Consider the following 15,815-nt stretch of genomic DNA (forward strand, 5'->3'; position numbering starts at 1 on the left):
ACCACACTGACCAGCAAGCCAGTAGTAAAGGTAACTACTGTACCTACTGAAGTGACAACAAGTGAGGCTACCACACTTCCTCCCAAAGAGACAACAGGTCCAGAAGAAACAACAACACTGACCACCAAACTTGTTCCAACAACAACACCGGTGCCACCAGAAAAAACAACTTCTCAGCGTTTGGAAACTAAAACAACAAAGGAAACCACTATTTTTCCAGAAGAAACAACATTGCAAGTTACAACTCCTCCCCGCACCACTGCTCCAGAGGTAACAACCACTCTGGCTTTTGAAGAGACTACTATTTCACCAGAAATGACCACACTGACAAGCAAGCCAGTTGTAAAGATAACAACAGTACCTACTGAAGTGACAACAAGTAAGGTTACCACACATCCCCCCAAAGAGACCACAGGTCCTGAAGAAACAACACCACTGACCACCAAAGTTGTTCTAACAACAACACTTGTGCCACCAGAAAAAACGACTTCTCAGCTTTTGGAAACTAAAACAACACAGGAAACTACTATTTCTCCAGAGGAAACAACATCGGTAATTACAACTCTTCCCCTCACCACCACAACCAATGTACGAGAGGTAACAACTGCTCGGCCTTCCGAAGAGACAACTATTTCACCAGAATTTACACCACTGACAAGCAAGCCGACAGGTCCAGAAGAAACAACTATACTGACCACCAAAGTTGTTCCAAAGACAACGCCAGTGCCACCAGAAAAAACAACCACTCAGCCTATGGAAACCACCACAGCAAAAGAAACCACTATTTCTCAAGAGGAAACAACATTGCCGATTACAATTTTTCCCATTACCACTATAACCACTGTACCAGAGGTAACAACATCTCTGCCCTCCGAAGAGTCCACTATTTCAGCTGAAATTACCACACTGACCAGCAAGCCAGTAGTAAAGGTAACTACTGTACCTACTGAAGTGACAACAAGTGAGGCTACCACACTTCCTCCCAAAGAGACAACAGGTCCAGAAGAAACAACAACACTGACCACCAAACTTCTTCCAACAACAACACCAGTGCCACCAGAAAAAACAACTTCTCAGCGTTTGGAAACTAAAACAACAAAGGAAACCACTATTTTCCCAGAAGAAACAACATTGCCAGTTACAACTCCTCCCCGCACCACTGCTCCAGAGGTAACAACCACTCTGGCTTTTGAAGAGTCTACTATTTCACCAGAAATGACCACACTGACAAGCAAGCCAGTTGTAAAGATAACAACAGTACCTACTGAAGTGACAACAAGTAAGGTTACCACACATCCCCCCAAAGAGACCACAGGTCCTGAAGAAACAACACCACTGACCACCAAAGTTGTTCTAACAACAACACTTGTGCCACCAGAAAAAACGACTTCTCAGCTTTTGGAAACTAAAACAACACAGGAAACTACTATTTCTCCAGAGGAAACAACATCGGTAATTACAACTCTTCCCCTCACCACCACAACCAATGTACGAGAGGTAACAACTGCACGGCCTTCGGAAGAGACAACTATTTCACCAGAATTTACAACACTGACAAGCAAGCCGACAGGTCCAGAAGAAACAACTATACTGACCACTAAAGTTGTTCCAAAGACAACGCCAGTGCCACCAGAAAAAACAACCACTCAGCCTATGGAAACCACCACAGCAAAAGAAACCACTATTTCTCAAGAGGAAACAACATTGCCGATTACAATTCTTCCCATTACCACCATAACCACTGTACCAGAGGTAACAACATCTCTGCCCTCTGAAGAGTCCACTATTTCAGCTGAAATTACCACACTGACCAGCAAGCCAGTAGTAAAGGTAACTACTGTACCTACTGAAGTGACAACAAGTGAGGCTACCACACTTCCTCCCAAAGAGACAACAGGTCCAGAAGAAACAACAACACTGACCACCAAACTTGTTCCAACAACAACACCAGTGCCACCAGAAAAAACAACTTCTCAGCGTTTGGAAACTAAAACAACAAAGGAAACCACTATTTTCCCAGAAGAAACAACATTGCCAGTTACAACTCCTCCCCGCACCACTGCTCCAGAGGTAACAACCACTCTGGCTTTTGAAGAGACCACTATTTCACCAGAAATGACCACACTGACAAGCAAGCCAGTTGTAAAGATAACAACAGTACCTACTGAAGTGACAACAAGTAAGGTTACCACACATCCCCCCAAAGAGACCACAGGTCCTGAAGAAACAACACCACTGACCACCAAAGTTGTTTTAACAACAACACTTGTGCCACCAGAAAAAACGACTTCTCAGCTTTTGGAAACTAAAACAACACAGGAAACTACTATTACTCCAGAGGAAACAACATCGGGAATTACAACTCTTCCCCTCACCACCACAACCAATGTACGAGAGGTAACAACTGCTCGGCCTTCCGAAGAGACAACTATTTCACCAGAATTTACAACACTGACAAGCAAGCCAACAGGTCCAGAAGAAACAACTATACTGACCACCAAAGTTGTTCCAAAGACAACGCCAGTGCCACCAGAAAAAACAACCACTCAGCCTATGGAAACCACCACAGCAAAAGAAACCACTATTTCTCAAGAGGAAACAACATTGCCGATTACAATTTTTCCCATTACCACCATAACCACTGTACCAGAGGTAACAACATCTCTGCCCTCCGAAGAGTCCACTATTTCAGCTGAAATTACCACACTGACCAGCAAGCCAGTAGTAAAGGTAACTACTGTACCTACTGAAGTGACAACAAGTAAGGCTACCACACTTCCTCACAAAGAGACAACAGGCCCTGAAGAAACAACAACACTGACCACTAAACTTGTTGCAACAACAACACCAGTGCCACCAGAAAAAACGACTTCTCAGCTTTTAGAAACTAAAACAACACAGAAAACGACTATTTCCCTGGAAAAAACAACACTGCCTATTACAACTCTTCCAATTACCACCGCACCAGAGATTACAACCACTCAGCCCTCCGAAGAGTCCACTATTTCAGCTGAAATTACCACACTGACCAGCAAGCCAGTAGTAAAGGTAACTACTGTACCTACTGAAGTGACAACAAGTAAGGCTACCACACTTCCTCCCAAAGAGACAACAGGTCCAGAAGAAACAACAACACTGACCACCAAACTTGTGGCAACGACAACACCGGTGCCACAAGAAAAAACGACTTCTCAGCTTTTAGAAACTAAAACAACACAAAAAACTACTTTTCCCATCATCACCACAGCAGAGATTACAACCACTCTGACTTCGGAAGAGAGCACTATTTCCCCAATAATTACCACTCTGACAAGCAAGCCAGTTGTAAAGATAACAACAGTACCAACTGAAGTAACAACAAGTAAGGCTACCACACTTCCTCCCACAGGGACAACAGGCCCAGAAGAAACAACAAGAGTGACCACCAAGGTTGTTTCAATGACAACACCTGTGCCACCAGAAAAAACGACTTCTCAGAGTTTAGAAAGTACAATAACAAAAGAAACCACTATTTCCCCAGAAAAAACAACATTGCACGTTACACCTGGTACCGTCACCACCACCAATGCACCAGAGGTAACAACCACTGGTACAAGCAAACCAGTTGTAAAGGTAACAACAGTGCTTCCTGAAGAGACAACCTCGAAGGCTACTACAGGTCCTTCCAAAGAGACCACAGGGCCAGCAGAAACAACAACACTGACAACAATAATTGTTCCAAAAACAACACCAGTGCCACCAGAAAAAACAACCACTCAGCCTTTGGAAACTACCAAAGCAAAAGAAACCACTATTTCCCCAGAAAAGACAACATTGGCCATAACAACTCTTCCAATCACCACCACCATTGCACCAAAGGTATCAACCACTGGCTCTTCCAAAGAGACCACCATTTCACACCAAATTACCACACTGACAAGCAAACCAGTTGTAAAGGTAACAACAGTGCTTCCTGAAGAGACAACCTCGAAGGCTACTACAGGTCCTCCCAAAGAGACCACAGGGCCAGCAGAAACAACAACACTGACCACGATAATTGTTCCAAAAACAACATCAGTGCCACCAGAAAAAACAACCACTCAGCCTTTGGAAACTACCAAAGCAAAAGAAACCACTATTTCCCCAGAAAAGACAACATTGGCCATAACAACTCTTCCAATCACCACCACTATTGCACCAAAGGTATCAACCACTGGCTCTTCCAAAGAGACCACCATTTCACACCAAATTACCACACTGACAAGCAAACCAGTTGTAAAGGTAACAACAGTGCTTCCTGAAGAGACAACCTCGAAGGCTACTACAGGTCCTCCCAAAGAGACCACAGGGCCAGCAGAAACAACAACACTGACCACGATAATTGTTCCAAAAACAACATCAGTGCCACCAGAAAAAACAACCACTCAGCCTTTGGAAACTACCAAAGCAAAAGAAACCACTATTTCCCCAGAAAAGACAACATTGACCATAACAACTCTTCCAATCACCACCACTATTGCACCAAAGGTATCAACCACTGGCTCTTCCAAAGAGACCACCATTTCACACCAAATTACCACACTGACAAGCAAACCAGTTGTAAAGGTAACAACAGTGCTTCCTGAAGAGACAACCTCGAAGGCTACTACAGGTCCTCCCAAAGAGACCACAGGGCCAGCAGAAACAACAACACTGACCACGATAATTGTTCCAAAAACAACATCAGTGCCACCAGAAAAAACAACCACTCAGCCTTTGGAAACTACCAAAGCAAAAGAAACCACAATTTCCCCAGAAAAGACAACATTGGCCATAACAACTCTTCCAATCACCACCACTATTGCACCAAAGGTATCAACCACTGGCTCTTCCAAAGAGACCACCATTTCACACCAAATTACCACACTGACAAGCAAACCAGTTGTAAAGGTAACAACAGTGCTTCCTGAAGAGACAACCTCGAAGGCTACTACAGGTCCTCCCAAAGAGACCACAGGGCCAGCAGAAACAACAACAGTGACCACGATAATTGTTCCAAAAACAACATCAGTGCCACCAGAAAAAACAACCACTCAGCCTTTGGAAACTACCAAAGCAAAAAAAACCACTATTTCCCCAGAAAAGACAACATTGGCCATAACAACTCTTCCAATCACCACCACTATTGCACCAAAGGTATCAACCACTGGCTCTTCCAAAGAGACCACCATTTCACACCAAATTACCACACTGACAAGCAAACCAGTTGTAAAGGTAACAACAGTGCTTCCTGAAGAGACAACCTCGAAGGCTACTACAGGTCCTCCCAAAGAGACCACAGGGCCAGCAGAAACAACAACACTGACCACGATAATTGTTCCAAAAACAACATCAGTGCCACCAGAAAAAACAACCACTCAGCCTTTGGAAACTACCAAAGCAAAAGAAACCACTATTTCCCCAGAAAAGACAACATTGCCCATAACAACTCGTCCAATCACCACCACTATTGCACCAAAGGTATCAACCACTGGCTCTTCCAAAGAGACCACCATTTCACACCAAATTACCACACTGACAAGCAAACCAGTTGTAAAGGTAACAACAGTGCTTCCTGAGGAGACAACCTCGAGGGCTACTACAGGTCCTCCCAAAGAGACCACAGGGCCAGCAGAAACAACAACACTGACCACCAAAATTGTCCCAAAGACAACACCAGTGCCACCAGAAAAAACTACCAAAACAAAAGAAACCACTATTTCCCCAGAAAAGACAACATTAGCCATAACAACTCTTCCAATCACCACTACCATTGCACCAAAGGTATCAACCACTGGGTCTTCCAAAGAGACCACCATTTCACCCCAAATTACCACACTGACAAGCAAACCAGTTGTAAAGGTAACAACAGTGCCTCCTAAAGAGTCAACCACTAAGGTTACTACAGGTCCTTCCAAAGAGACCACAGGGCCAGCAGAAACAACAACACTGACCACAATAATTGTTCCAAAAACAACACCAGTGCCACCAGAAAAAACAACCACTCAGACTTTGGAAACTACCAAAGCAAAAGAAACCACTATTTCCCCAGAAAAGACAACATTGCCCATAACAACTCTTCCAATCACCACCACCATTGCACCAAAGGTATCAACCACTGGGCCATCCAAAGAGACCACCATTTCATTCCGAAGTACTACATTAACAAGCAAACCAATTGTAAAAGTAACAACAGTGCCTCCTGAAGGCACAACCTCAAAGGCTACAACAGGTCCTCCAAAAGAGACCACAGGTCCAGCAGAAACAACAAAACTAACCACCAGAGTTGTTCCAAAGACAACACCAGTGGTACCAGAAAAAACAACCACTCAGCCTTTAAAAACTACAGCAATCAAAGAAACCACTATTTCACCAGAAATGACAACATTGCCTATAACAACTCTTCCAATTGCCACCACCATTGCACCAAAGGCATCAACCACTAGGCCTTCCAAAGAGACCACCATTTCACCCCAAATTACCACACTGACAAGCAAACCTGTTGTAAAGGTAACAACAGTGCCTCCTGAAGGGACAACCGCGAAAGCTACTACAGGTCCTCCTAAAGAGACCACAGGTCCAGCAGGAACAACAAAACTAACCACCAAAGTTGTTCCAAAGACAACACCAGTGGTACCAGAAAAAACGACCACTCAGCCTTTAAAAACTACCGCAGGCAAAGAAACCACTATTTACCCAGAAAAGACAACATTGCCCATAACAACTCTTCCAATTACCACCACCATTGCACCAAAGGTATCAACCACTAGGCCTTCCAAAGAGACCACCATTTCACCCCAAGTTACCACATTGACAAGCAAACCAATTGTGAAGGTAACAACAGTGCATCCTGAAGGGACAACAATAAAGGCTACTACAGGTCTTTCCAAAGAGACCACAGGTCCATCAGAAACAACAAAACTAACCACCAAAGTTGTTTTAAAGACAACACCAATGGTACCAGAAAAAACAACCACTCAGCCTTTAAAAACTACCGCAGGCAAAGAAACCACTATTTACCCAGAAAAGACAACATTGCCCATAACAACTCTTCCAATTACCACCACCATTGCACCAAAGGTATCAACCACTAGGCCTTCCAAAGAGACCACTATTTCACCCCAAGTTACCACACTGACAAGCAAACCAATTGTGAAGGTAACAACAGTGCATCCTGAAGGGACAACAATAAAGGCTACTACAGGTCTTTCCAAAGAGACCACAGGTCCAGCAGAAACAACAAAACTAACCACCAAAATTGTTTCAAAGACAACACCAGTGGTCCCAGAAAAAACGACCACTCAGCCTTTAAAAACTACAGCAGTCAAAGAAACCACTATTTACCCAGAAAAGACAACATTGCCCATAACAACTCTTCCAATTACCACCACCACTGCACCAAAGGTATCAACCACTAGGCCTTCCAAAGAGACCACCATTTCACCCCAAATTACCACACTGACAAGCAAACCAGTTGTAAAGGTAACAACAGTGCCTCCAGAAGGGACAACAACGAAGGCCACTACAGGTCCTCCCAAAGAGACCACAGGTCCAGCAGAAACAACAAAACTAACCACCAAAATTGTTTCAAAGACAACACCAGTGGTCCCAGAAAAAACGACCACTCAGCCTTTAAAAACTACAGCAGTCAAAGAAACCACTATTTACCCAGAAAAGACAACATTGCCCATAACAACTCTTCCAATCACCACCACCACTGCACCAAAGGTATCAACCACTAGGCCTTCCAAAGAGACCACCATTTCACCCCAAATTACCACACTGACAAGCAAACCAGTTGTAAAGGTAACAACAGTGCCTCCAGAGGGGATAACAACGAAGGCCACTACAGGTCCTCCCAAAGAGACCACAGGTCCAGCAGAAACAACAAAACTAACCACCAAAATTGTTTCAAAGACAACACCAGTGGTCCCAGAAAAAACGACCACTCAGCCTTTAAAAACTACAGCAGTCAAAGAAACCACTATTTACCCGGAAAAGACCACATTGCCCATAACAACTCTTCCAATCACCACCACCATTGCACCAAAGGTATCAACCACTAGGCCTTCCAAAGAGACCACCATTTCACCCCAAATTACCACACTGACAAGCAAACCAGTTGTAAAAGTAACAACAGTACCTCCAGAAGTGACAACAACGAAGGCCACTACAGGTCCTCCCAAAGAGACCACAGGTCCAGCAGAAACAACAAAACTAACCACCAAAATTGTTTCAAAGACAACACCAGTTGTACCAGAAAAAACGACCACTCAGCCTTTAAAAACTACAGCAGTCAAAGAAACCACTATTCACCCAGAAAAGACCACATTGCCCATAACAACTCTTCCAATTGCCACCACCATTGTACCAAAGGTATCAACCACTAGGCCTTCCAAAGAGACCACCATTTCACCCCAAATTACCACACTGACAAGCAAACCAGTTATAAAGGTCACAACAGTGCCTCCTGAAGAGACAACCACTAAGGTTACTACAGGCCCTCCCAAAGAGACCACAGGTCCAGCAGAAACAACAAAACTAACCACCAAAGTTGTTTCAAAGACAACACCAGTGGTACCAGAAAAAACAACCACTCAACCTTTAAAAACTACAGCAGTCAAAGAAACCACTATTCACCCAGAAAAGACAACATTGCCCATAACAACTCTTCTAGTCACAACCACCATTGCACCAAAGGTATCAACCACTAGGCCTTCCAAAGAGACCACCATTTCACCCCAAATTACCACACTGACAAGCAAACCAGTTGTAAAGGTAACAACAGTGCCTCCTAAAGAGACAACCACTAAGGTTACTACAGGTCCTTCCAAAGAGACCACAGGGCCAGCAGAAACAACAAAACTAACCACCAAAGTTGTTCCAACATCAGAAAAAACAACCACTCAGCCTTTAAAAACTACCACAGCCAGAGAAACCACTACTTTCTCAGAAAAGACATCATTGCCCCTTACAAGTCTTCCTATCACCTTAACCACTAAAATGGAATTAAAAAGCACTCAGTCTTTTAAAGAAACCACAATTTCACCACAAATAACAACGCTGACAAGTATAACAACCCCTTTAATTACCACAGAAACTCCTACAACAACACTTAAGATTGTAACAGCACCAAAACCAACTTCCTTATATCCAACAGAGATGCAAAAGAATATTAGTACAACCTTACCTTTGACCTCAGCCCCTGTTTGTTGTTTTGTAAATGGAACAAATTTTCTATCAGGTAAGACTTATACACATATATTTAAGTAATGTGTTATAAATATTTAATTTTTGTTATAATTCATATCAAATGCATTATATTTTTAGACACCATCATATATAATGTAACTGATGGCTTTGGGTGGTGCTATACTGGATACTGCAATTCTACTTGTCATGTTGAGACAAAATCATATTCCTGTGAAACCACACCCTCGACTACCAAAAAACCATTAAGTACCACAGTGTTCAGCAGTGCTGCACCCACAACTCCTACAAGCATTTCTCCCATTGTCACACCTCACACAACTGTAACACCCGACTGTTCCAGTCTTAACCCACCAAGAAAGGTATATTTTGTCAGAACTTCATCACTGTGTTATTATTTGTATTACTTTTATTTAATCTTTTCTCACTATTTGTTTACTACCAATTTGTAAACCAGTTAGAGATATATAGAGTTTTGAGTCTAAAGAATTCAACACAGTTTTATTGCACATAACAGTTGATATTTTTTTGTACATGGTATAAATGTTACAGTATTATTTGCAATAATTAATTATATTTTCCAAAAATAACAGGATGGGGAGTCCTGGAAAGAGGATAATTGTACCAGTGCAACATGTAGTAATGGCTCAGTCATCTTACAACCATACAAGTGTGGCTCAGTTGAGCAGAAAAACTGTGCAAATGGACGAACACCCATTAAAGTTTATGATGAGACTGGCTGCTGCTTCACATACGAGTGTGAATGTAAGATGAATGTTTCTTTTTAAAGATATCTATGTGTGGGTTGATCACGTATACTGCATGGGTTGATCAAGTCTCTGTTCACTGGAGTGCTGCTAATTTCATGCCATGGATGGTAATATTCTTTTAAAATTTGTGTTCATTCAGGCTCTTGTAGCGGATGGAGCGGCTCCAATTATGTCACATTTGATGGAACATCTTATACCTTTAGTGATAGCTGCTCATACATTTTGGTTCAAGAAATTAACAATGCAAACCTGAAAATCATTCTTGACAAGGAAGCATGCAGCAAAGGGAGTTCGTTCTGCCCACAGACCCTGTTAATTACATACAATTCCCAGGAGGTTATTCTGACCCAGGAAATGACTTCAAATGGTGCAACCAATGTGGTGTGTCTCTAATAATATGATATTTTTCTTGTAATAATTGCAAGAATTACAAGTTCCTGTCATTTTTTCCCCCAGTTTCTATTGTTCTATGTACAACATTAATGTCTGTTCTCTATGTCTTCTGTAAAATTGCAGGTGATGGTGGACAACAAACAAGTCTATCCTGTTTTTAAAAATGCTAATTATGTCATAACGAGCACAGGCGTGGAGGTCACAGTGCAGATTCCTGATATTCAAGCTCAAATCACCTACACAGGCACCACTTTTACCATTGACTTGCCCTTCTCTGAGTTTGAGAAAAACACAGAAGGTTTATGCGGTGAGTTAAATTTCTCATTAAAACACTTCTCAGAATAACAACATAGACTAATGCTAAATTAAAGTAAATGGGAACTGTTAGTCTTTTCTTATAGGTTGTAATTATTAAAGCATTATTGTAATGAAGTTTTCAGAGGGTATGATTGAATTCTCTCACTTTTTTCCCAGGGACCTGTGACAATGATAAGACCAATGACTGCAGGTTACCCTCTGGTCAAATCGAGTCCTGTGAGCAAGCTGCACCAAACTGGAAGACTAACAAGACATGCATATCACCTACCACCCCACCTCCAGTTAGCGTTACTACTGTCCCCGCTTCCACTACATCGTCCCCGTGCCAGCCAGCCATTTGTGAGCTCTTCAACAGCAGGTCATTAGCATTGGCACTAATTAGGAAAATATCTGATTACGTGTTTTATTCACCTGAAGAGGAAAAGTTGTGTATTGACAAAGCCAATTTCAAATAATGATAAGATGTGCATATGCCTTTCCTTCCTGCCATTTTAATCTTGATGCCCACTTGATTAATTCTTAGTACAATTTTTTTTGGATGAATCTCTTAATGTTAATGTCTTAAAGATCATTCTATTATTTTTATCAACTTTAGTAGTCTTTAGACCTTTACTTACTTCTTAGCATTGCGTTACTTTGGTAGGAAATAGCTTCTCATAAGCTCCTTCTCGGAAGTTTGATCAACCAACTAGTTAGCAAGCCGTGAACTTAATTGTAAGAAGCAAAGATATATTTTGTTCCCTTAAAACTTATCTGATTTTATAAACCAAAAATTCACCTAAACTTTGTTAAACGTTGGTACTTCATGTACTTGTCTGTAAGGCTGTTTCCATTTATAGTGTAAAAGCATGGTTTCTGGCTTCTGTGGAAATTATGCCACAATAATGTTAGCCATTTACAAAGTACAGTACAAGTACACTCGAAAGAAGAGGAACTGCAGAGGAATAAATTACAGGCATTGTATGATCAAAAACAGTTTAATGTATAAAAGGGCAAAATTATCTTCATGCTACATCTTTTCTGACTTTACAGTGCGTTTGAGGAGTGTCGTAGCACCATTCCTTCAGAGCCATATATGACAAGTTGTAAACAGGACGTGTGCTCTGAAAAGTCTGGCTGTACGAGTCTGCAGGCGTATGCATCCGCATGTGCTAAGGCAGGAATATGTGTGAACTGGAGGAATTACACTAATGGAGAATGTGGTGAGTGATTTATGCAATAATCAAAATCATATAATAATCATAACAATGATCATAATAATTTTTTTTGCGTTAGATAGGCATGGATGAACAATCGACAAGCACATACAATAAAGCTATTGGTTCTTTATAATATTTTATACTGATGATTTCTTTTTTAGCACATAAAGTAGGTCAATTTTAACATTTTTACGATTAGCAGCACTTATACTTAAATATTTTTTTTTTATGTTAGTGGTCTATACATTTCTGGTCTAAGACATTTCTGGTATGTTAACAGTCTACACAATGTGATTGATAAACATTAACTCTTTCGCAGAGGTCACATGTCCTCCCACTAAAGTCTACGAAGCCTGTGGTCCTGCTGTCCAACCTACCTGCAACTCTCAGTAATGTCTCTCCATGCAAATATACGCACATTCCTCATCATCTGATTACTGATTTACTAATTGTCTTTTTAATATAATTGACAATATAGAATTTTAACTCGGACTTAAAACGCTAAACATATTGTGCATTGTGGTCATGATAGGTATAATAACAAGTATCAGGAAGTAATGGATGCAAAAAGCCAAGAAATAAGGGAGGGATGTTTCTGTATGAAAGGCACCACCCTGTTCAACACGTATTCAGACGTCTGCGTTACATCCTGCGGTAATATATCATCTCCACATCCACTGTAAAGCTTTGTGAAATATTATCATTCGTGTAAAAAGAGGACATCTACAGAGTTTTTGTCTTTGTTTTGCAGCTTGTGTTGGCCCTGATGGTAGTCCGAAAATGGTATGTAGTCATAAACTTGATGAATGCATGAATAAACTAAAGACTACGTTGTAAGAATTGTTCTAGTAATGGAGCCACACCCTTCTTTTCTCTGTGATACTTTGAATCCTTTTTTTCCCTGTGTGTTTAAGAAAATGAAACACAAAGTGATGCGGCATTGTTAATTATCTGTTGCCTAGTGTCTCCTACAGAAGTTTACAGTATACACCTTATGTCTTTTTCAGCCGAACGAAACATGGCAGATTGGCTGCCAGGAGTGTGAGTGTGATGGTGAAAGCATGAGTGTGCGGTGTAAACCAATCAAATGTCCAACCACCACAATGCCGCTTTGTAACAAACCTGGACAAGTGGTCGTTAACAAGACAGATGGCTGCTGCGAGAGCTACGAATGTCGTGAGTAACGTGGCACCGTTCCTGTATCACTTTTCCTCACTATCTCTATACTAACGAGATGATCAGCTCTTTTTAATCTCATCAATAAACTTTATGGGCGTGGCTTGGTTTCTCAAATGCATCTGAAGAATCATATGAATTATCCATATCCATCAGGAGTGTTTACAACATTTGTACATGGAGCTACTTTCTCCTTTCAGAGTGCGATACAAGTAAGTGCGTCACGCCCATGATGAAGTGTGCTCTGGGTTTCACTCAGGAGATGAATGGCACAAATCCAGGAGACTGTTGTCCTACATACACCTGCAGTAAGTGAACATGATCATAAATTATAACCAGTTATAAAAACAAACACTAAACATAAATTAAAATCAGTTATAATAACAAACCCTCCACATTCTTTCAGAACCCATGAAAGTCTGTGTGCAGAATGCGACGATATATCCGGTAAGGACAAACCAAGGTTTATTTCACATTCACATACATACTGTAATCAGTGCCATGCTAATTCAGTCTAACACTGGTGTGTGTTTCGTCTATAGCTGGGCTCCCAAATACCCAGTTCCCATGAGTGTGAGGAATGTGATTGTGGCTCGAGTGTTGATCCCGAAACTGGACTTCTGACTCCAGAGTGTGTGACAAAAAAATGTAATGAAGATTGTGAGGAGGTAAGGCAAGGCACCTCAAGGCGAATGTAGAAAAATACAGAGAAACATTTTTCATAAAAATCAATGCTTTGACATGTTTGTCTTCTCTGTTAAGGGTTACGAGTATAAGCCTGTCGTAGGCCAGTGTTGTGGAAAGTGTGTGAGTACGAGCTGCGTGGTCACCGTTAATAATGTCACTAAGACCATCCCAGTGAGTACCTTTAAACCTGGCTTTTACCCTCGCACTTAGAACTTGGCCTGTCCTGATTCATGCATTCCCGATTTCTCCACAGATAAACCAAACATTTACTCCACCTAACGATAAGTGTGTGACGTACACCTGCCAGGATGTTAGCGATAGTCCCATGGTAAAGGAAGTCAGGAAAACGTGTCGCGAGTTCAACCCGGCAAACTGTGTCCCGGTAAGTTTCTCTGTTTTGTTTTGTTTTTCTCCTATTAATATTGTTTAAATTTGGGTCAAGTAGGTTTACCAATTGTACTTACATTATGTAATCGAATTTTGAGGCAGGAGTTAAAAGTTAATTATGATCAAAAATAAAGATGAATAAGCTAGTTATAAATGTCCCCATGTCAATAGCAAGTTAGTTTCTAGGAAATAACAAGTCTTGAAATACTTTGTTGTTTTCGTAAAAAAAGTGCAGCAAAGTGCGTTGTTATTCTAATTCTTCTAACATTCATTAGTTTTTATTATTAGACATGAAAAAAGTGAAAACAGTTTTACATATTACACATAACATGGGAGGTGTCTCAGTGGTTAAGGTGTTGAACTGCTGACCGGATCCTTGGTTCGAGCCCTGATGCCACATGGTTGCCTCTGTTGGACCCTTGAACAGGGTCCTTCATTCCCAAGTGCTCAGATACAATCGGGCATCGAGCTGGCAACCTGGCCCTGTAAATAACTGCCACAGAAACGATATATATATATATATATGTCCGTTGCCTGATATATAGATGAACATAGACGGAACCACACACATATGACATGGACAAAAAAACACTTACGATGGCATTCTCTTCCTCTACAGGGAACAGAGACGACTGATGCTGACGGTTGCTGCAGAAGCTGTAAGTGAACGCCACAGTGCATGACCTTTGTCTGAGAAAAGCTTTACATTAGACTAAGCCTTTCTCTTCTCCACTCTCTCTCTCTCTCTCTCTCTCTCTCTCACTCACTCCAGGTACTCCACAGAGCAGCTGTAAAAAGGTTACAAACACCTCTGTGCTGGTTCATAACGGCTGCAGGAGCGCATCCCCGGTGGAGTTCACGTCCTGCTCGGGAGCCTGTGCCACTTCCTCCATGTGAGTAGGAAAATATATTTCTACAAAAATATCCCAGCAGCCTTCACTATGTGCTCTAACTGACCCTCCTTTGTCCTGCCTTCGTTTATAACAGGTACTCTTCAGAGAGCAACAAGCTGATGCACACGTGCTCGTGTTGTCAGGAGCAGTCGACCAGTCAGAAGGAAGTGGAGTTGATTTGCTCTGATGGATCGAAGACGACATACACCTACGTGTACATTGACTCATGTGGCTGCCAGACATCCGAATGCACACCGATGGGGAGACGCCGGAGGAGACGTTGAACTCTAAAGGAAACAAAATCCTGAAAAGTGCATGAATCTTAACTGACTTATGTTAAAGCTTAGGTTTCCTTTCTATTAGTCAGCTTCTCCACTTCTTTTATTGTGTAACTTGCATGCAAATGAAATGAGTGAAAAACTATTTTAAAATATATTATTATTGTTGTAAGAATGTGTTAAAATCTTAGTGACACATGGTGTGTAGAGTGTTATGCTTATATAGTGCATGTGTTCTTTGTCCTTTTAGTTCTTATTAAATGAATGCAGTTTAAATCTCTGGTCTGGTCCTGCTTTAAATGTTCCCAATATCTAGTGTGACTTAAAGAAACTATGCAGGAATGGCAGGTTTAGAGAAACACGGAGTTTTTACACGTCCATAGGCTCTTTGGAAGACTTTTTAGCAAAACATTTATCTAACCAGACAGGCTGATCCAGATGCAGTCGATTTATACACGTCACTGTGAGCAAAGTTTTAGAAATCCGCAACATGTGCAAGAAACTTCT

The 15,815-nt window shown here is 41.5% G+C and overlaps 1 protein-coding gene across 1 annotated transcript; it reads left to right on the forward strand.

The window, feature by feature from the left end:
* The first annotated feature begins 2,115 nt into the window (after positions 1-2,115).
* Positions 2,116-15,573, forward strand: LOC128543193 (mucin-2-like). Its single transcript, XM_053513553.1, has 19 exons — positions 2,116-9,241; positions 9,328-9,569; positions 9,801-9,972; positions 10,117-10,358; positions 10,494-10,677; positions 10,845-11,046; positions 11,721-11,890; positions 12,207-12,276; positions 12,420-12,541; positions 12,639-12,670; positions 12,895-13,063; positions 13,264-13,371; positions 13,470-13,510; positions 13,606-13,731; positions 13,826-13,921; positions 14,004-14,132; positions 14,757-14,796; positions 14,910-15,030; positions 15,125-15,573. Exons 1-19 carry the CDS (start codon positions 2,116-2,118, stop codon positions 15,312-15,314), a joined length of 9,582 nt encoding a protein of 3,193 aa, XP_053369528.1. The 3' UTR covers positions 15,315-15,573.
* The last annotated feature ends 242 nt before the right edge of the window (positions 15,574-15,815 follow it).

Source organism: Clarias gariepinus, chromosome 15 (genome assembly GCF_024256425.1).
Source record: "Clarias gariepinus isolate MV-2021 ecotype Netherlands chromosome 15, CGAR_prim_01v2, whole genome shotgun sequence".
NCBI classification, from domain to species: Eukaryota; Metazoa; Chordata; class Actinopteri; order Siluriformes; family Clariidae; genus Clarias; species Clarias gariepinus.

Bases quoted from the DNA above. Each gene is read 5' to 3' on its own strand.
- LOC128543193 (XM_053513553.1), top strand. From the start codon at position 2,116: ATGACCACACTGACAAGCAAGCCAGTTGTAAAGATAACAACAGTACCT. The intron at 10,359-10,493 runs GTGTGTCTCTAA...GTAAAATTGCAG, and splicing joins CAAATGGTGCAACCAATGTG to GTGATGGTGGACAACAAACA. The intron at 10,678-10,844 runs GTGAGTTAAATT...CTTTTTTCCCAG, and splicing joins AAACACAGAAGGTTTATGCG to GGACCTGTGACAATGATAAG.